Below are 22,290 nucleotides of genomic sequence, written 5' to 3'. Positions count from 1 at the left end.
CAGTAGAATAGATTAGGTACACCAAACACAGTAGTAAATGACCATAGTAATCTAGTGCTTAATAAACCCAAAGATCTAAGCTTTTGAGATATGGATTTACCATTCGAACAAGAATTGCTAGGAAAACAGAAAAGCAGTTTGGCAGAAACCAGGCATAGACAAACATTTCATGTTGTATACCGTGATAAGACCAAAATAGATAAATGATTTAATTTAAAGCATGATAGCATAAGTAAATTAGGGAAGCATGAAAAAAGTACCTGTCAGATGGATAAGGAAAGAGTTTATTGGGGGGGGGATGGATATAGGAAGTGAATTAGATAATTTTAATTATGTGGAATTAAAAAATAAACTTCCCACACAAAAAAAATCTAATGCAGCCAAAATTAAAAGAAAAACAGGAAATTGATAACAAATTTGACAGCAAGTTTCTAGATATAGGACTCATTTCATAAATATATATATATTTAACCAAGCCAAATCTATAAAAATAAGATCCCTTCCCTAATTGATAAATGGCCAAAGAATATGAACAGGCAGTTTTCAGAAGAAATCAAAACCATCAACAATCACATGAAAAAATGTTCTAAATCACTATGACCTTTTCTTAGTAAAGGCACACTGTCCCATTGTAATTGTTGTTTCCTCTTCTAGATGTTTACTAACCATCTCTTGAATAATCCATCATAGAATTTTTTATATATATATGACATATATAAAATATAGCCTTTCCCAAAAGTCTTACTTTGTGAAGATTAAATGAAGTGATACTTGTAAAGCACAGTGCCTGGCACATAGTAAGCACTTAATAAATGCTTATTACTTTCCCCCACCCCCAAGCTTAAATTGCACTAAGGCAATGTATAATGGTCACATTTTTGTTGCAAGTTATTGCAAAGTTGCTCTCAATAGTGATTGACATTTTTTTTACCTCTTATTTTTTAACTCATAGATGATTATGCCTTCACTATAGGCACCTTGTTAAGACCTTTAAAATCCATTATTTACCTTTTATACCTCTTCCCTAGGTACATTGTTAAGAACTTTAGTCATTTATTGCCTCATTGGTAACTTGGCAGCCCTTATTTCAAAGACAACTTTGCAGCACACAAGCTATCCTTCTTGTCTTCTAGCCCCAACTTCCTATCCATTTTACCAACTTACCTTCTCTGGCAAACATATTCTTCCCATTTCCCATTTCCAACCTGTTATACCTATCTTTCTTATTTAGCTTGCCTTTCTGACAAACTGCTCCTGCTCCATATATATCTGTTCTTCAGGTCTTTACACCCAATCATTACTCTTCTTATTTTTTTAGTGATTCTCAACAACTCTATGCATTCATTCTGTTTTTATCTGAAAATATGTAGTATAAGCCATTTTTAAGGCAAGAAAATCCATCTGTTTCTCTTTCTCAATCTTATCATTGTCAATTTTTGTCAACAAACATCTCTGTAGTTTTGAGAGACTAATTGCTCCCCAACTTAATTGTTGCCCATCCACAACATTGTGTCTCCTGCTTCCATATCTATACACCATGTAGCTCCCATGCATGAAGACTCTTCTTCTTCACCTCCACTTATAAGGATACTTAGATTCCTTCAAACACAACTTATCATTGACCTCAAACTCTGCCATTCTTAAGCATAATGCTCCAGACATGTATAATTGGGCATAATACAAAAGTACTATTATCACCTTCTTATTCCTAAAAGTTCTGCCTCTGTTAGAGTAGATGAATAGCACATTAACTTTTCTTGGTTACACACTGCTTTTCCTGACTGTCCAATTGTTAGTACCTTCTTCTTATTATTCCCAGTGCTCCAAGTTTCTTATTCTTTATAGTATACAGCCACAACTTTACTTTGGTATACTTTGTATTTAATTATCTGCATACCTATCCCTCTTCTCTAGTAAGATATTAACTGTTTGAGGGCAAGGACCATGTTCTCAGTCATTGTCTTTGTAGTGTCACTACCTAATGTATTGTGTGACACATTGCACATGCTTAATAAATGTTTATCCATTTAAATTGTGTAGAGAGACATGACTAATATCTGAAGACCTAGATTTAAAATGCAGACTGCCAATTGATGGTTGTGAATCCTTGGGCAAGTCAATTTGACTTTTGGTGCCTTAGTTTTCTTTATCTGTAAAAATAAGTGGTTCAAAAAATGATCCCTTTAGATTGCCTTCTAACTCTTCAGATTGTGATGCTGCTGTCCTTTTGTCCTTTGAGGGTTACCTTTTATCGACATTTCTATTTTCATTTGTTATAATAAGAATGAACCTTAACAGCTTGGCTGACTGTTTTGAAAATTCTTATGTTTTAAGCCTCACCAGGGCCTGGATTTAGGCCACTTTTAAAGCACAAAATGTGTTTGTTATTAAAATGTTTGCATGGCAATATCATTTAATAATTTTCTAATATTTTAAAAGCCACGTGTTTAATATGATGTCTGAGAATATTTGGCAGATGGGTACTATAAAGCAAAATCATGGTTTATTAGTGTTGTCATATTAGCGTTTAGACATGCAACTCTAGTATGCTGTAAATAACACGTTGCAATTTAGAGACAGAAACATGATAATCTACTAGAATTTTAATGGGTAGGCTTGATCTGAAGAAAATAAGGGCTAAGACAGACCAACTTCCAATTTTTTGTACGTTTAAACATTATTTTCCTACAAGAAGCTGGAACACTACTTTAAGACCACAGTTCTGATCAGGTTACCTTCATCATCCATCCATCTCCAGATTACAGTGCGGACTTATCTCCACCAGACTTTCTCTGTCATGCCTCTTTACCCTGGAAGATCACCCTATTCTGAGGCTTCCTTTTCACTTTGGAAGTACTCTCCACCCAGCCTCCAGCAATTAGAATATTTTAACAAAGTAAACAGAAATAATTTTTAAAATAGAATATACAACCTTCTTTGAGAGCAGGTACTATCTTTCTGCTTCTCCTTGTATTCCCAGTGCTTAGCACTGTGTTCTTCTTGAACATAGCAAGTGCTTGACAAGTGCTTGTAGGCTACTTATTACCTCCCTGTTTGCATTTGAGGTCCTCCAAATTCCCGTCGCAACAAAAGGTCTCCATCCTGGAGTCAGCTCTTAGCGGCTCTTAGCTGCCTGTTAACTTTGCAGTGTGAGCATTTACACCTTGAACAGTCAGCTAGAAATCAGTGCTTCATTTATGGTATTGTTTGATTTTGCTATACTTAAGAGATCATGATAAAATATTAATAATACAGATTCAACTGTTAAAGTGAATTATATATATATTGTTTTTAGAGAGCTAGTTTTTAAAAATTTACAAGCATACCTCTAGGTAAGTCCTCAACCTACCTCTCTAGACTTATTTTCTACTAGTCTCAAACTCCAGCCAAAAAAGATGACTTGCTGTTCCCAAAGCATGGCTTCTCACCACCATACCTTTGTTCACATCTTTTCCTCTACAAAGAATTCCCTTTCTCATAACATCATCTGCCCAATTTCTACTAATTTGTCAAACTCAGATCAAATACCACCTGTTCCATAAGGCCTTCTCTCCTTCTTCCTCACCAAAAAAATCTCACCTTTCTTTGAACTAAAATAGTTCTTTGTTTCATAGTCACTAAAAAGGGAACACATGTATGCATCAGTGGGGAAAAAATTTACACCACTTTTAGTTCTCAAAAATCATTCTCTTTTTCCCCTGGGCTATAAAATGAACAAGGTTACATGCTTGTTTCAAGGTATTTGTGATGCAGCACAGTTTATGTACTAGTTGGAAAGTTTGTGTTTGCTTTGAAACAAATACTTTGAAGTATGGTGTTATTAATTAAGGCAGATTTATGGAAACTAAGGGTACGTAAATCAATGTTTCTGAGTGAGTATATTTATTTGAGGGTGGATCCTTGGACAAATCAAGGGTGCCTTTTGGACCTTCATGTGCAGATTCCCAGAGATACCTCCTTTGGAAAACATCCATTTAGGCAACAATGGTGAGTGAGAATTTAAGTCAGCCATAATTCCTTGTGTGAGAGGACTATTTCCATTCATCGCATTTCATTCGCACTGCCTAGAACAATGTTTGACATATAGTACATACTTAATAAATGCTCATTCATACATTTATTAGCATAAAACCAAGTCCCTCTATCCTGTGTCAAATAAGCATGATTGAGATATACTGGTTTTCTGCTTATCTTCATGGGGCAGTGATCTAGTTTTGAAACCCTTATAGTCACTTCACAAGAAAAGAAAGGCTGGGGGCAAGGGGGAAAAATTGTACTTGGCACTGATCGAGCAATTGATAGAATGTGTCTATGGTTTAGGTTCCTTGTACTTTCAAATTATACCTTGATTCTTACTGCATATAGTATCAGGCTTTTAATATATTGATTAGTTTTGCTAAGCTGTATTTTTTCTTCTTTTTTTCTTCATTATAAGGCATTATAAGGAAGGGGAAGAATATTTTGGGAAATATAGGGGACATTAAACAAAATATATCAATAAAATTATTTTTTTAACTTCTGTATTATTTTATAATTACTTGTATTCATTGCTTATCAGCCCAACTAGACTCTAAGCTCCAAGGGGCAGGGACCACATCACATTTTTGTTTATGACCCTCCTTGCAATGTCTCAAATCTGAATAAATATTTGTTGGATGACTCTATGAATGAATTTCTAATTCTCACCTTTAAGTATCACTTGTTTAGTTTCTTACTCATGATTCTTACAAATTTGTTCCTTGAAGCTTCTTAACAGTGAACAGTCCTAGGTGATAGTCTCCCATATCCTGACTCTTCTTAAACTCACTACCTATTGGGCATGTCTAGGCCAGTTGCAGCACCAAATTCAGATTTAAAGCTTGTGTCTTAATATTTGGCATTTTTTTTCTCTTTTAGGCATTTATGTCAATGTTCCAGATTCTTACTCAGGAAGGATGGGTCGATGTCATGGACCAGACTCTTAATGCTGTAGGCCACATGTGGGCACCAGTGGTTGCCATCTACTTCATTCTGTATCACCTGTTTGCTACTCTGGTGAGTTGGGCATGGCACATTAAAATTTTTAATCACCATTGTTTTTCATTTTAGGTTGGGTTTTATAATAAACATCTTGTTTAATCTATTGTAAAATTCTTTATGAGAGCCAGAGGACTAATTCTTTGATCTCCCACATGTTATGAACTAGCTTTCAAGTTTCTAAAGGAAGTGGTTAACCTCTGTCAGGTATGACTCCTTGCAGTAAGAAGCAAATCCCTCTGCTCATCTGGTACTTTTAACCATTGTGAGCATTCACAGTTCAGATTATCTAACAACGGAACCAAGCTTTGTTGTTTATCATGTAGAGACACTCTCCTTGGTTTCATTATATTCTCTTCACAGCTGTAATTAAACCAGAGACAGAAGCCTAAGACCTCAGGGTGCTGTTTGTTAATTAGAAATCAGCACAATGTTTTCATGCTGTGTTCTCCTGAAAGAATCACATGGGAGAAAAGTGCATGGTTTTAGATCATGGAAAAACTTAACAAAATGAAATAATAAAATCCATGAGATATTCAATCCTGTCAGAAAAACAAAAATCTCTCTCCTGTGCATTTCCATGGTAGGGGAAAATAAAGTTAGGAACTATTTACTAGGATACACTGAAGAATATCTCTCATGGCCCTATGAAACAGGAATAGCCTATCTACAGGAATGGGACCTCCACATCTTCAAGAAGCAGCCCCAAAACACCACTAACTTGTAATTGACCTAGTATTATTCTTTTCCCCATCCCTAGAGGATGAGAAAATACAAATTCTAGCCTTGACCTGTTCCCAAAAACATGGGAGGTGATGGTTTGAAATGAAAAGCAATCTGGATTTGAATTCTGTCTTTGACATTATCATTTGTATATCCAGAACAAAGTGTTTAGCCTCAGTTTCCCCATCTATAAAATGGGGATAATAATTCTTGCAGTAATTACTATAGGCAAAGTTATCATGATGAAGGTCTCTACCCAACTCACTGATCATATTAGAAAATGTCAATTGGATAGGAGTTGTGTGTAGAACTCTGGAATTTTTAATCTGAGATACAGTGATGGAGGGATGTATAGGGAGCATTGCAGAGTGTGAGGCAACATTGCAAATAGTGAAGTAAAAAGAAGTAAAGAAATCCTATTTTAAAACCTTGGCTTTCCTTCCCATGATAACTTTGGCAAGTCTATGCTATGACTAGTGGCTGCAGTGGCTTACTAGGGTCAGCTCATACTAGAGAGAGAGAGAGGTAATTTCATGTGGGCATTTACACCTGGAAAGCAGCAAACATTACAAACAAGGGCTTAATTTATTGTATTGTTGATTGTCTAGACATAAGAAAGTGATGGAGAAAATGTCAATTATGCAAATTAAATTTAAATGTGTGTCAGGTACTCCACCCACCCACACAAAACTGGTTGTAAAATATTTACCAGCATGGATATATGACTTGAAATAAATCTCACGATCTAATGTGTTATTGGTATATGAATTTCTACCTGTAGAACTGAAGCTAAGTGATGGACCAAACCCTTGAATAGCATTCATTCCATTTATCACTTACTTTATGCTTAAATTGCATTGTAACCCCAATTTGGGGAGACTTCTAACATTTGAAATGAACTTTCATTCTTGCTACTTACAGTATTTTATTTTACTCAAACCCAGGTTTTCCTGAAACCAAGATTGTTTCCTTTATTACTTTTTTCTAACTATAAAATAAGGTCCAACATTCATCTACCATGTCCCCTAGTTGCCTAACCCTAATTTATTTTTTATTTGTGATATATAATTAAATTCTATACATATATCAAACATAGATATAATATACATATACACACATTTAAAAGAACCTGAACCATATACAAATTTCTCTCAGAATCAAATAGATGCCCATAAATTTGTTACCTTCCCACCTACCAATCTTCCCCTTGGCTGGACAGCTGAATTCTCTTTGGTCCTAAAATCTCTCAAATCTTTCCTTCATTTTAGGTAAAAATTATTAAGGAACAGAACTAGGGGTAGTTGCAAGAGAAGATATATTGAGGCTTAGATAAACCATTTTGTCATGGACATCTTTGACAATCTATTGTGAGAATTTATTCTACTATCATGTTATTTATTATATGGTTATATTATTTTACTATTATGTTAATAACTAATTATTAATTTGGGATCCAGGCTTTTCTCCTTTATATTGGTGAGGTTCTTATCCCAGGGGAAAAGAGCCCCTTTCCTTGTACCTCTCCATACAGTTTAGTGTAATGTAGCTCATGAAGGAGATAACCAACCAAAGTGGTCTGGATGGAGATCGATTGCCCTGTCCAGATTTCTGTAAGCAGCTGAGTCTCTTGATTAAACCACATTCTCAGCAGAAGGAGCTGAGAAGACGTCTAGCTCAATTCCTTATTAAATGTACACCAATCAGAATTGATTTCAATTTTCGATTCAATTTTTTTGTGTGTCAATTTGAATTGTCATTTCAAAAAGTATTTAAGGTTTTCAGCCTCTCCATGGTCTTGTCTTAGTAACCGAGAGAAGGCACTGACTGACCATCAATTTATTGATGGCCAACTAATCTAATTAATAAATTGATTATTAATTGCCCAGAAACTCTGTATCTCAGGGTTTTCATTCATCCCTAAGACTATGAACACTTTTTTAAAATACTGTTTTTGGGTTTTTTTGTTTTTTGTTTTTTTGGTGGGGCAATGGGGGGTTAAGTGACTTGCTCAGGTCACACAGCTAGTAAGTGTCAAATGTCTGAGGCCGGATTGAACTCAGATACTCCTGAATCCAGGCCGGTGCTCTAGCACCTAGCTGCCCCCAAAATACTGTTTTTTAAATGGCTAAAATAAAATACATAGCATTACAGAAGCAACCACTTATATTACAATAAAGATGTGATTTTATTGTACCTAACCCCCAATATCTCCCCACAGACCACCTGGATAGACATTCTTGGATGTCTCTTTAGCTCTAAGAGTTCATGAATCAATTCTGTTAATCAAAAGTCCCTCCTCCTTTCATTTTCATTGGACAAATCACTACTTTATATGTTGTATCAAAGAATTATACTTATGACCTATTACGAGACATAATTATTATTAAGACTTATTACTGGAGATCATTTTATTCCTTATCCAAAATACTCACGATTGACTTTGTAAAGGTATAATTTTCTTACGTAATAATGTCCCTATCCATATGTCTTCATTTTTCTCCTATTTTACTTTTTTAACTAGTACCTCCTTTCCCCTCTTGGATTATTATCATTGCCTTAAAATTCTATGCAAACAAAAGTTGATTTTTGTTGTTATTACATTTAATAATTGATTATGTTTATTTCTGCAAGGATATGCTTTATCATTATTCCTGCAAACATGTTATTTAGAGAGAACATTATAGCCTGTGGGCCACAAGAGGCTAGTGGGGAGTACTGGGAAGGATATGGAGAACAGAGCTACAGAATAGAACTGATCTTGGCAAAATTGTGACATAGTCAAAGTAACTGGGGCCAAACCTTGATACAAGGGTTTGGCATTCTGAGTACCAGTGCTAAACTTTTTGCTCTGTCACTTGACTTGTAAACTTGTATAATTAAGGTAATTCTATGAAGTTTCTTAACCTGGGGTGGGTAAACTTATTTTTACAACTATTTTGATCACTGTTTTTCTATACAATTTATTTCCTTTTTAATTTTTTGTAATTCTTCTTATTTTTTAAAAACTTCTTTTTCTGAGAAGTGATCCATAGGCTTCACAGGCTTTCCAAAGGGGTCCATGATCCAAAAAAAAAAATGTTAGTAACCCCTGAATTATAGAATCCCTGAAAAAAAGTAACTGAGATAATTAATAGCTTTGCTAAAGTAACAAATTAAAAATAAATCCACAAAATTTTAAAAGCATCTCTGCACTTATCAAAATCTAGGAGAAAGAAAAAGGATGAAAATCCTATTTAAGATAATAAGATATGTTATTGATTTCAGAATCCCTTCCACCTATCAAATTAAACAGGATCACAGATTTAGATTTGAAGGGAATTTAAAGGCCATCAGGTTGAACCCCTTCATTTTGAAGCTAAGGAAACTGAGTTTATGACTTGTCCATGGTCAGACAACTAGTAAGATAGGAGATGAACTCAGATTTTTCTTACTCAGGACATGTCTCTTGATTCTTTTGATCATGCCTCCTCCCTGTAAATGCAACAGGGAAACATTTGGAAAACTAACATTGAAGAGATAATCAACGTTGATGATGAGGTCATATCAATATAATAAAACCCATGAACCTAACCAAATTGCTTAGGTGATTTGGTTCTATACCTATCAGATAACTTGGGGACATTTTCTAAAAATTTAACTACATGATAAAACTTTAAAAGAGGAGGAAGGAGAAAGGAATATAAATGTATATAGTGTCTACTACATGCCACTGTGCTAAGTGTTTTAGAAATATTGTCATATTTGATTTTCACAATAACCCTGAGAGGTAGGTGCTTTATTATTCCCATTTCCCATTATGCCCCATTCAAAAGGGGGCAAGCAGAGATTAAGTGATTTGTCCCGAATTATACTCAGATAGTATCTGAGGCCTAATTTGAATTTAGGTCTTCCTGACTCCAGGTTTAGTGTTCAATCGACTGCTCAACCAGCTTCCTCTAATAAATAAAAACAAAGTCATTTAGACACATAAAAGATAAGGAATAATGTAAGAATTGTTTTGGAGGTCACAGAGGAAATCTATAATCCCATTTAGCAGAGGAAACTCCTTATGAGGAGAATCCCTCCACCAAAAAGAATGATTCCTCCTCTGCATCTTATATTCATCAACCATATCTGTAGATTTCAATGCTAGAGTGTTCATAAGGGAGAACTGTTAAGATACATATTGGAAAACATAATTTAGGAGTAATAAGTGAAAGAGAAGAAGGTTTGAAAGCTATATATCATAAATAGCTTATTTAAGAAAGTCAGGGGTAATAGAAATGGTGAGCTGAAAATCACATCACATAAATTTTCTATTTACACAGAGTTCACCAGCTGGCTAGATCTAAGATCAAAATTTTTAAAAATCTGATTAAATTTGAAGAAAAAAGTAAGAAGCTTTATTGTCTACCTGAAGCAACTCAAATCTGTTGTTGTTGTTGTTTAGAAAAAAAAAAAACAACTAATGGCATTAAAAATTGAGGAATGAATAAAAGAATAAACACTGACAACAGAATATCACCATTTCCTAACAAATTTAAAATGAGTTAAATAAATTGCCACAGAGGAAAATAGAACCACCTACAAATCACATTAGCCAACAAAACCTTGATCTATTTAGACTATGAGCTCCTTAAAAGGAAGGACCATTTTTTTCCTTTCTTGTTATCAATAACATTTAGGCACAATGCCTGACACAGATGAGACGCTTAATAAAAATGCGTGCTAACTGATAAACTGAAAAATAGAACAGCCACAGGCAACACCAATTTATAATATAAATTTATCTGAAAAATCTATGATGGAAGATTAGGAGCAGTATCACTTTGTAAAATAGCAAGAAGCAATCAAAGGGAAAAATTAGTTTATGGAAAACAAAAGACTCTAAAATTCCAGATGCCCCAGAGTATTAGAGGATGAAAATTGAAAGAAAAACAAAAATAAAAATGGGTTACGATCTGTCAAGGTTCTTCACCAAAATAATAATAATAATAATAATACCTTGATATTGGCATTTGAGATACCACATTTGGATTCTGCTGTCATAGTTACTGTTGTGCTACATAAGAAAAGAGAAATGAAGTAGATAATAGAAACCTAGACATATGCAATTAGAAGAGCTACTGGACTATACATAAAAGACAATGAAATCTTTAGAACATTGAGCAATCAATTTCCAAGACTTAAGAAAGAAGAGAGGACACCACACACAGGGACAAAATCTTGCATATCATTAACTCCAAAAAAGGATATTGAAAAATATCAACTATTACGAAAGCAATATAACTGCTTTCGACCTAGATCCCATCCCATATAGACTGAGAAAGTCCAACACCTTGTGAGCACATACCCTTTACCCAGATAACTTACTTTTTACTTGCTTGGATGATGTGAGATTCAACATGTCTCTGTCGTTAGATGGATGGGTGACTACCAGGCTTTTCAACCTGACAGGCAGCTGGACTTACGTAAATGTATTGGTCTCCTCTCTTTGGGTTTGAGTTGGAGAGCAGGGATTTTTCTAGTGAGCTTTCTATTTTCTATTTGCCTATTACTTGGGCATGCAGTACTTCATAAATGCTTTTTTTTCACTCATTTATGCATATCAACAAAATCTGGCATGTTTTGAGAACATCTTTGATGAAGGCACACTAAAGGAACATGCAGAGTTTTGTGAAATTCTATGTCAAATCACATGTTAACAGTCACAGAACGACTTGAATACATCATTCTGTCTGTTTTAGTTTGTTACCCCGGTTATTGTCTTCTGGGACAGATTGGGGAGGAGGGAGAATTGGATCTTGGATTTTGTTGCTACAGGGGACTGTCCTTCCATTGCTACAGATCTATTCTATATCTTGTCTTAGAGAGTTGGCTCAGATACTCAGAGATTAAATGTATGTACCAGGATCACATAGGCATATAACAGAACTGTAGTATGAACCACTGTTTCCCTAACTCTAGGCCAGGTCCCTTCTTTTGCGACTGTGAAGTTTATGTCATAAGTTTATTAATTTATATAATTATTTTATTTATTTATGATAACTATTTAAATTATTCTCTAATTTTTTATAGTTATTATTATGCCATAGTTGCCTTCCGAGCTTGTATTGCAGAGGAATAAAATTCCGGATACCCAACTATAATCAATTCTTCTTCAGCAGTTGATAATTAACCTTGATACAAAGTATTACAAGGAATGGCATTAAAATGAGCTGAGTGATAGTTTTGTGAGGTCCCATTATAAACTTTCCTTTTCAAAAGAACTCATTTGGATGTGTAATAGTTTGTCGTATGTAATCTTGGGCTGTATTTTAGTCATGTTAATCCCTATTTCATGATGGTGTCTTTGAGTTTTAACATGTACTAAATTTCAGCCCTTTTGTAGGTATTGATTTCCTTCTTGAGAACTATTTTAACAATCATAAATAATCATGTTTAAACAACAGCTAATTATAATTGCTATCCACTCTGGCCAGTGGTGCCATCTGACTGTGGGTGCTCCTGCTTCAGTTTTTACAGGGCCAGGCATGTGCCAAATAGCAAAACATGTTTTCCTACAGCTTGTACTAGAACAAAAAACAGCATGCCATCTCATTGTCTCCTGGAGGGCACCAATTTGTCAGCCTCAAATAAAAATTAAACTCAGGATACACGATGAATACATATTCCATTATTGAGTACCCCTTTAGGACCACCCTTGTATAATATGGTTTATTTGCTCTCTGTTTCTATCTTCTCACATTGTCCTTTAAGTCTGATTAACACCTGCTCCTTCCCAACCCAGTTCGTGTCTATGACTGGTGAATAAGGAAAGCATATTGACTGTTACCACATGAGGATACACTAGGTTTGTGTGTAGTTTCCCTTATGGTGGTCTCAAAGAAAAAGTTGTTGTATGGGAATGCTTAAAGATGAACAATTTAGCAGGCATTAAAAACAGTCGTATTCCCTTTTAAGTACCGATACAGGGGAACTCGGTCCTAACAGCTTTCATTGGCCAAAATGCAGCCTAGCCCAGTGTGAATTAAATAACTTGACGTTCAAAAGTCGTTGACAGCATATCCACATTGAAAATATCACAATTTATATTATTGGTATCAAATTCACAGTTTTGTATTTAAAGAAATGGAAAGGGTTTCCATCCACAGGCTGCAAGATAGCATAGGATGGGACAGGATCACAAATGGCAAAACAAAACAAAAACAAAAGCAGACTCCTGCGGAGTTTCAGGGCGTAAGCTTCAAATTAAACAGAACTAGCGCTTATTAATAAAGTTCACTACAGAGCAAGGATTGAGATTAAAGGGTGACATTTTAGCGAAAGGGCCATCTTTAGGCTATATGGAGATGAGCATGGGTAGAAACGCAGAATAGATGCAAGCTATTTAAAAACAAAAGAAAATGGAAAATGAAAATTGAAGGAGAGAGGGAGAGGGCATGACTGGGATGGTGAGTTAGAATGTAAAGTAGGTCGTGCTGCTAGGGAAACAACCCAGAGGAGGGCTAAGAAGTGAAAGAGGCACTTCGAAAGCAATGAAGCATAACATAACAATAAATGACAACTTTCAGCGACTTGAGCAGTGATTGGACCGAGCTTAGAAGTGATGCTCTGTGCAGAGAGAAATGCCTCCTGAGTGAAAGGGAAGGGAGGGAAGGAAAGATAAACAACAAAATCTAGAATCTGGGATGATGAAAGGACCTAAACAAAAAAACAGTGAAAAAAGCTAAGAAACATTGAAAGTTCCATCCCCAACCGTATAAAGATGAGGAAACTCAAGTGCAGAGAGATTTAAGTGACTTGCTCAGGTCACAGAGGTTATGTGTGGCCAGAGATAGGATTTGAATCTGGCTATTTTGACTTCAAGTCCCCACCCGGTTGTTCCACTACCCCCTTGAGGCTTGATGATAATATCTTACAAGTATTTGGGACTTTAAGAGCTGTGAAGCACTTTGCTCACAACAGCCCTGTGGAAGAAGATGTATCCCATTTTACCAAAGAAGATCAGAGAAATGAAATGAAATTTTCCCATGGTCACCTAAAGAGGAAGTGGCAGAGCTAGGAACTATTTCCATCCTAATCCTTGTAACAGCTCGTAACGCTGCGTCAGGCAAATTAAGCTATTAGCAGTGAATGTCGTATGAGGAGTAAGAAGTGACAATCAAGTCTGCTTTTTTGTTGTTTTTTTTTGTGTGTGAAACAAATAAGGGGAAATGATCATAACTGCCCTTGAGAGGCAAAATAGCATAATGAATAAAGACATAATCTTAGAGTCAGGAAGATGTGGGTTCAAGCCCCATCTCAAACACTTACTAGCTGTGTGGCCCTATTCAAGTCTCCATCCCTTTTCCAAGACTTAGTTGCCCCAGCTATAAATGAAACATTTGAACTGAATGACCTCTAAGGGCCCTTTAAATGGCATGGGGAATGTGGGGCCTGGCAAACCATTTAACCTGTTGGTGCCCTAAGCACAAATCTAAACCTATAATTTTGCATAACAGTTGATATTTAGATGGATAAAAGAGGTTACACCACAGCACAATTTCCCTATTCCAATTAAAGGACAAGTTGTGACAGAGCAAAACAATACTATACAAAACAAAGTAGGAAGCCAGGACATTTAGGTAATGCAGTAAAATTCAGAAGTTACATATACATATGATATACACCAAGAATGTGTGTGTGTATATTGTGTATATATGTGTGTATATATGATCTTCATAACAAACCGATGGGTTAGGTGGGTTGTGTTGTTGTTTGCCCTTCGTTCTCAGAGGTGATGTCATGACATGCAGGTAGTTTGATTTAAGTGAGGGAGGGCTGTGCAAGGTCACCAACCTCACTTTCTCCTCCAGAATAAGCTAGACGTCAGGATGACAAGAGATGGTCGTGGATGTTTGAGGCCATAGGGATTAGTGACTTGCCCAGGCTCACACAGCTAGTGCTGAGGTGAGATTTGAACTCAGGTCCTCCTACTCCAGGACCAGTGCTTTATGTACTGAGCCACCTAGTTGCCCCACCCTGGATGGCTCTATGAGCTCACTGATTGAAGTAATCCCTCCAACAATGCAGATCTTATACCATCAATGGCCTTGATTCCTTGTCCTTGTCCGCCTGTAAATAGTACATAGGGGTCCACCCCTATATCCTAGGGGCCTCCTGATTTCTGATATTACCTGGATACCAATGGAACAAGGCCTGTCCAGTGTCTAATGGTTACCCCTTACTCTCACCATATTATTTCTACTCATAATTCACTAAGGATGTGCGTGTGTTGTGTGTTTGAAAGAAGTTGTTATTGTCCCCATTTTACAGATGAGAAAACTTAGAATCAGGTAGGTTAGGTGATTTTCTCATTGTTGTAAGGGGAAGGATTCAGTCTCCAAACTTCCTGTCTTCAAGTCCAATGCTTATTTTTTCCCCATTATATCCCATCTTGTACTTACTACTTCATGTGGGTATCTGGGTGTCAAAAGATTAAAGGTTCATAATGAGACATGGATAGCATGGGAAAACTTCATTGAAAGTGCAGCAACAAGGTAAAATGAGTTTGGTGTTCTTGTTCAGACCATTTTTCAGCCATCTCCGACCCTACATGACCCCATTTATGGGATTTTTCTTGGCAAAGATACTGGAATGGTTTGCCATTTCTTTCCCCCAGATCATTTTACTGGATGAGTAACTGAGGCAAGCAGGATGAAGTGACTTGCCCAGGGTCACATAGTAAGTATCTGAGGGTCAGATTGGAACTCAGGAAGATGAGTTTTCTTGACTCCAGGACTGCACACTATCCACTACACCCCCTAGACTGTCCCTAAATGAGTTTAGAAGGCATTTTTATTCATTGTAAATCTTTTTTATACTAAATCATTGAATTTAGAATAAAATTGTACATTATTTATTAACTGTATCTTTTTCATGGGATCGTAGGATTTGAGCTAGAATAACAAGATCATCTTACAGATCTCCCCATACATCAGTGTATATGTAACTAGGACTATAACACACACACACACACATACACATACACATACATATATATGGTGTCAATGTGTATATCATATTAAGTTTTTGTTGATACCTGCAAGAAAGATTTCCTAAGGAAAGAATCAGTGCCCTAATCATCTGTACTCTCCCTCCTTCAATTTGAAATCTTACCAGGCTTCAATTCTATAGGTTTCCAACAAATTTTGAAAAAGTATGAGCACAAAGATAAAATATTCAGGCAGTGGGGAAAGAACTAAGAAATATATGCAGTGTTTTAAATAATTATTAAGAATTTTCCCATGGAGAAGGAACATCTATTTCTAAAGTAGCAATGGCTATTACAATGTACCATGAAGTAATAATGTAGAATCAGAAATAAAAATTATTATAAGCACTAAAGCAGGGCAGGGTGACCGAATAAGTTAGAGCTGGTGAATCATAATGGGTAAAGTATTTCATCTTAATAATGATTCACTGTGAAGTTTTCAAAAATTGGTATGGCATAAAACTTTTAAAAGTTCTCTGCTACATTAATATACTGCTTCGTACACATCCTTCAGCTGCATTTAGTAGCTAAAGAACTATTTTTGGCATAGTACATGTGGCCTTCTTGAAAGAGCATCTCGAATAATAATGCATAACAATTAAATATTTATAGGTCACTTTCTAATTAGCTCAGATAGTTTATATGCATTATTACATTTTTTTCCAAAAAATAAAGTGATTTACATGAAAAGCATCCAATTATTTCTGAACTATTAGTTCTTTTATCCCTCTCTATGTATTTGGAAAAATAGTATAGTACTGTAGAAACATTATTAAAATAGGATGAAAATGAATTTAAGTTCTAGCATAGCTGTAGCTAGGGTGGAGCCCCAGAGCATTTGCCTTAAGATGCTAAATTTAGAGGTTCCTGAATTTAGAGGACCCTGACAGCATTTTCAGTCCTTTGGGAGGAGCATAGAAACAACATAACTTAGCACCTAATTAGAAAGAATAGTGAAAATGGGACTCTCTTGGATAGATAGCATCATGTCTCCTCTCTCCCTGTTCTAGTTAACCCACCCCCCCAACCCCATAAGAGCCCCACCAATAGGAGTCCTGTGTTTCTGTCCAGGTATTTTTGTCCATTCATTCTTCACTCACCTGAGGAGACTTTTGTGCTGCTTTTCTTGGGCATGTTTTGTGGTATTTGCCCTACATTCAAAAATTCCTAGTTATGTCTCTGAGTTTAAGTCATAGCTTTGCTGTTTATCAGTCAGCATTAATCAAGTCCATTTAATAATTCTAAAGGTTGTATATTCAAGATAATACATCCTATCTCACATGATTATTGTAAGATCTAAACAAGATAACAGATCATAGAATAATCAAAGTAGAATTTGAAGGGGTCCTAGAGGGCATTCAGTTCATCCAGCATATTTTACAGTTGAGAAAACTTGTTCCTAGATAGGAGTAGTGACACCCAAGATCATATGGAGCTCTAGTGGATATCTCCTCAAATTAACGGGAACAGGATGTCTTTCTATATAGTACCTGGCACTTAGTAAGTAATTGATTAATAAGCGCTTGTTTATGTGACCTGACAAGGGCTCCCTCCTGCCATTGCCAACCATCCTAGTAGCCATTCTCTACCCACACAATTCAAGCCAACTCACCTAGCACTTATTAAGCATAAATTAGTAAACCACCTCAGGATTTGAATCCACATCCTCTGGCTTTCAATACATTATTATTTCTACTACTCTAGACATCCTTGTCAAAGCTAAAGAACAGTTCTCTGACTTTCTCTAGAACTGGGCTCAGTAGAAGAGGGACCTGTGGGCCAAGTGGTGAGCTCAAAATGGTTTTTAAACCTTTAAATATAATATATAAATACAATAGCTAGATAGATGCTAGATAAAGTATTTTCAAATGTAAAAATAAATAAATAAAATAAGATAAAACTATTTTTAAAGGTCGCAGGTTGTATTTGGCCAGTGGGCACAGATTGCCCAACCCTCTTCCAGAGCCTCTCTTACAACTCACTCCCCTGCCTCACATCTGTTATGCTCCCTGCAAAAGGGAGTTTGCTGTAGAAAACCCACCAAGAATTCACCTTTGTTCAAATACAGAAGCCCTTCCCCCTACCACTGTCTTTATCTCAATCTAGGTGTTGTTATTTGAAATGCACTCTTTTTTTTCCTCCCCAGTACATTGAGAGGATTATCATTGTAAATCTTTCTCATGGGGTCTTAGAATTTTGAGCTGGAATGGACTTGAGATTATCTAACCCACTCCTCATATTACAGGTCTCCCCATAGATCAGAAAACAGGGAATATTTCCTATCTCTTCTTTCACCCTTTCTCCCCCCATAACAAATACAGCATTTCTGAAATCACACTGATCTCTATTGGATAGTTCCTCAAAAGAACACCATTAAGGAATAGGAATAGTATGTCTTACTCCATATACATTGCCTGGCATATAATAAGTAGTTGAATAAAAACCGTGTGTTGATGTGACTTGACATGGCCTTCCTCCTAACTGTGCTAACCATAATTCAATTCATCGAGCACTTACTAAATGCCTTCTATGTGAAATGCTCTGTTCCAGGTGCTGGGAAAACAAAGGAAAAATTAAAATTAAATAGTTCCTACCCTCCCCAGATCCCCATTACACACACACACACACACACACACACACACACACACACACACACACACACACACACACATACATGCACAAAAAGAAAATCTAGGAATGGGCATAGGTCTAGCCTGGTCCTCAGCCTATTCACATGAAAAAGAAACAAAGTTGAACTGGATGCTCTACAAATTATTTTCCACCTCTAAAATCCTGATTCTTAAAAAACAAGCTCCCACCTCCTTACCCACAACTTCCAAAAGATGTACTTCTGATCCAGAACTGGCAGAACTAGGGCCAGACACCTCTCTTCATCATGCTCCCGAGTGCTTGGGATTAGCCCCAGTGCATTGACTCCCAGTAAATTTTTTGAGGGGCAAAGAGTGACTTTCCCAGGGTCACACAGTTAGTAATTATCAAGTGTCTGAGGTCAGATTTGAACTCAGGCCCTCCTGAATTCCAGGGCCAGTGTTTTATCCACTGCGCTACCTAGCTACCCCACAGTAAATGTTTTCTATCCCCTTACTTACTCTCTCCTCCTTTGGAGCTCTAAGAGACCCAAAGGTCAAGAGGCAGAAATGAGAGTATTTTGCCAACTGTGAGATACAACAGAAACAAAAAGTGATTATTAAAGATTACAGTAACATTTGTATGCTACATTCAGCCCAATTTTGTTTGGTACTCTGAACTAGAATATCTTAAACTACATTATTACTGACAATATAATATTATTGACATGATTACTGACATATATTACAATATAAATGAAACGTGACAAAAACTGAATTAGTCTTCTTTCTTCCCATTACTATCATAATGAAGAAATATTATTTTATTAGGAACTTCCTAAAGAATCAGCAGAGGACAAACCAGAACTTGTCCAGTGGGTTCCCCATACTAGGCTACCACAGGTTCAAGATACCCTTTGAGTTAATAGCCACTCATAACCTTAGATTATAATTATTTTGGTCTCCAGTGGAAATAAATGGAAGAACAAGAGGCACAGGAACAAAAACATTAAAGACAATGTCATGATCTTCTTCTGTCCAGCCTGTTCCTGATGGATGCATGCATGGATGGATGGATATATGGGTGTATACATATATATGTATGTGTGTATATACACACATATATACAGATATACATGTATATATACATATATATGTATACAGATATACATGCATATACATATATATATATATATATATATAAATATGTAAACAAACTGCCTTATAAGCAAAAATAACACAAACACAATTTTGTGGTGATTTATAGTTTCCAAAGCACTTTCCTTATGTCCACCATGTGAATGATTATTAACTCTATGGTAAAGATGAAGAAACTGAGGTTCAGAGAGTTTAAATGATAACTATGGGGAACTAACACTTGAGTCGTTGGTCTTCTGATGGTGAATCCAAAATTCTTTCTACTATACCAGATTGTGTACAATTTCGGTGTAATTACACTAATCTGTTTTCACACTCTCTAAGTTAAAGGTCAAACTACACCACTATATTCCAACTTGACTTATATTCTCCTGGCTCGGAGCAATTGCAGAGGATATTCCCTTATGCCTGGAATACACTTCCCTATCATTTCTGGCCTGTGAAACCTACTCCCTTCAAATTCACATGAGGTGCCCTTTCTTCCATGAAGCCTTTTCCAACTCCCACCACCACCAACACCAGCACCCTGAGAGTGACTTTGGAGCTTTTCCTAGAGCACTTTCTCTAATTCTGCCTTCATCAAATTCTACCTAATGCTATATTTATTTCTCTATATGGTGGAGCAGCCTAATAATAAACTGTAAGTTACTTGAGGGCAGAAACTATTTGTTTTCATCTCAGTTCCTTTAACACCTAGCCTAGAGCCTCTTCTTTCTCTACATTCTCATAAGATTCTTCATGTACAATATGGATTCCTTTGGTAACTCATTGCCAAAGTTATTTTCTCCATCTATTGAAGTCTATCTCTACAGTCCTCCACTACTTAGTCTGGTGATTGCCATAGTAGACAGAGGAGTATAAAGCACACTGCTGCTGCTGGCAGACCACATAGCTGCTTACAAGTTTAAATGTCATTGGGAAATATTTACCAAAAAGAAAAAAAGAAATGCAAAAGAGCATAAATAATGTTGTTATGTGGTTTTCTAAGTCAACATTCTGGGAACACACAGGGCCACAAGGATTCTAGTGTACAGTTTAGTGGTTCATGTTTCTATTTGAGTTTGATATAATTGGTCTAGAACAGAATCTTCATTAATCTATAAAATAAGTATTATCATTTTATATACCCAATGAACTTGCTGACTGCAAATGAATAAATTCTCCATAGATAATAATAGCTACCATTTATATAGTGTTAGTTACATAGTGCTATAGTATAAAGTACTTGAGAAAAGTTAACTCATTTGAACTTCGCAGTGGCCTTGGAAGCTTGCATTATTCAAATTTCCAGATGAGGCAACCTGAGGGAAACTGAGTCAAGTGACTGTCCCAGGGTCACATAGCTGATATGTTTGTGAGGCTGCATTTGAATTCAGATCTTTCTGCCTAAATCCAGAGTTCTTTTTTCTTAACCAACTAGTTTCATCTATACCAGAACTTAAAGGAAATTTATCCCATAGTAGAAATTACAGGAAAGAAATGAGGAGGGACAGATAGGTGGTACAGTGTATAAAGCACTGCCCTGGATTCAGGAGGACCTGAGTTCAAATGTGGCCTCAGACACTTGACACTTACTAGCTGTGTGACCATGGGCAAGTCACTTAACCCTCATTGCTCCACAAAAAGAGAGAGACAGAGAGAGAGAGAGAGAGAGAGAGATGAGAGAAGGAGAGGGAGAGACAGACACAGAGAAACAGAGACAGAGAGAGAAAGAGAGAAAGGAAAGAAAAGAAGGAAAGGAAAAAGCAGTCGTTTCAAACAATATTTATTAATCAATCACTCTATGCAAGGCAATTTCCTAAGTGCTTTAAAGAAATATAAAGCAATATATGATCATAGTGCTAGCCCTCATGTAGCTAACAGTCTAAGGTTGAACCCTAATTCATGTTGTGTGACTGAAGCATACCAAATTGAGAGGGCACCACACTTAGAGGATGATAATAGTGATTATAACCCTACATTATCTAGAAATAGCAGAGCTTAGTACCTATTTAACAATAAATAATTCATTAAAATAGGTAGCTCTCTGAGGCAGAGTAAAGTAAGTAGAACCAGAACAATTCATACTACCAGGTCAATACTATAAAAATGAATAATTTTGAAGACTTTTATAAACTGATGAAGAATGAATTGAGCTGAACAAAAGCAATGTATAAAATAAAAACACTGTAAAAAGAACTTTGAAGGCTATGAAGAACTATAATCAATAAAATTACAATTCAAAATTGCAGAGGAATGGTGATTAAATTTATTCGTCAGTATATAGAGGTGATAGCTTTAGAGTGGGATGTATTGTGGAGATGTGTGTACAGCCATGGGGAGGTTTTGTGGAGTACATATTTGTTACAAGAAACTTGCCCTTTTTTGTCTTTACTATTTTAATGGGGGGGAGAGAAAACAGATTTATGTTAATATTTGAAAAATAGATAATTGGATATTGCTACAGATGTGAATGTTGCATGAGCTTTCAGACAATATAACTATGATTAGTTTTTACTTAACTCTTTCTCTATGTTATATCTTTGAAGGGGAATGATCTACCAATGTTTGAATTGTAAAAAACAAAAAATCAATAAAACTGAAAGTATAAATTCTACTACTGGCCCTGCAATCCATCTACCCCCAACCCTGTTGCCCATCCATCTTTTTAAAATTTTTTTTCTGCCCATCCATCCGTGGTCATTCAAAAGAGGACATATTTCAGGCTATTTGCCTCAGGAACAGTGGCGATATTTGTCTAAAATGCAAAAACTCTCAAGTATGGCTTTGAGTAATCCTAGGGAGATATAA

General features: G+C 36.1%; 1 protein-coding gene across 1 annotated transcript in view; it reads left to right on the top strand.

The window, feature by feature from the left end:
* The window catches only part of NALCN (sodium leak channel, non-selective), a 582,828-nt gene that overhangs the window by 378,750 nt on the left and 181,788 nt on the right, over positions 1–22,290 (top strand). Inside the window, 1 exon segment of the mRNA XM_043993194.1 lies at positions 4,897–5,034. Within this exon segment, the coding sequence (XP_043849129.1) occupies positions 4,897–5,034 (138 nt within the window).

This window comes from Dromiciops gliroides, chromosome 3, assembly GCF_019393635.1.
Source record: "Dromiciops gliroides isolate mDroGli1 chromosome 3, mDroGli1.pri, whole genome shotgun sequence".
NCBI classification, from domain to species: domain Eukaryota; kingdom Metazoa; phylum Chordata; class Mammalia; order Microbiotheria; family Microbiotheriidae; genus Dromiciops; species Dromiciops gliroides.
Note: the sequence above shows the minus strand (reverse complement) of the source record. Positions and strands in the feature narration are given on the sequence as shown.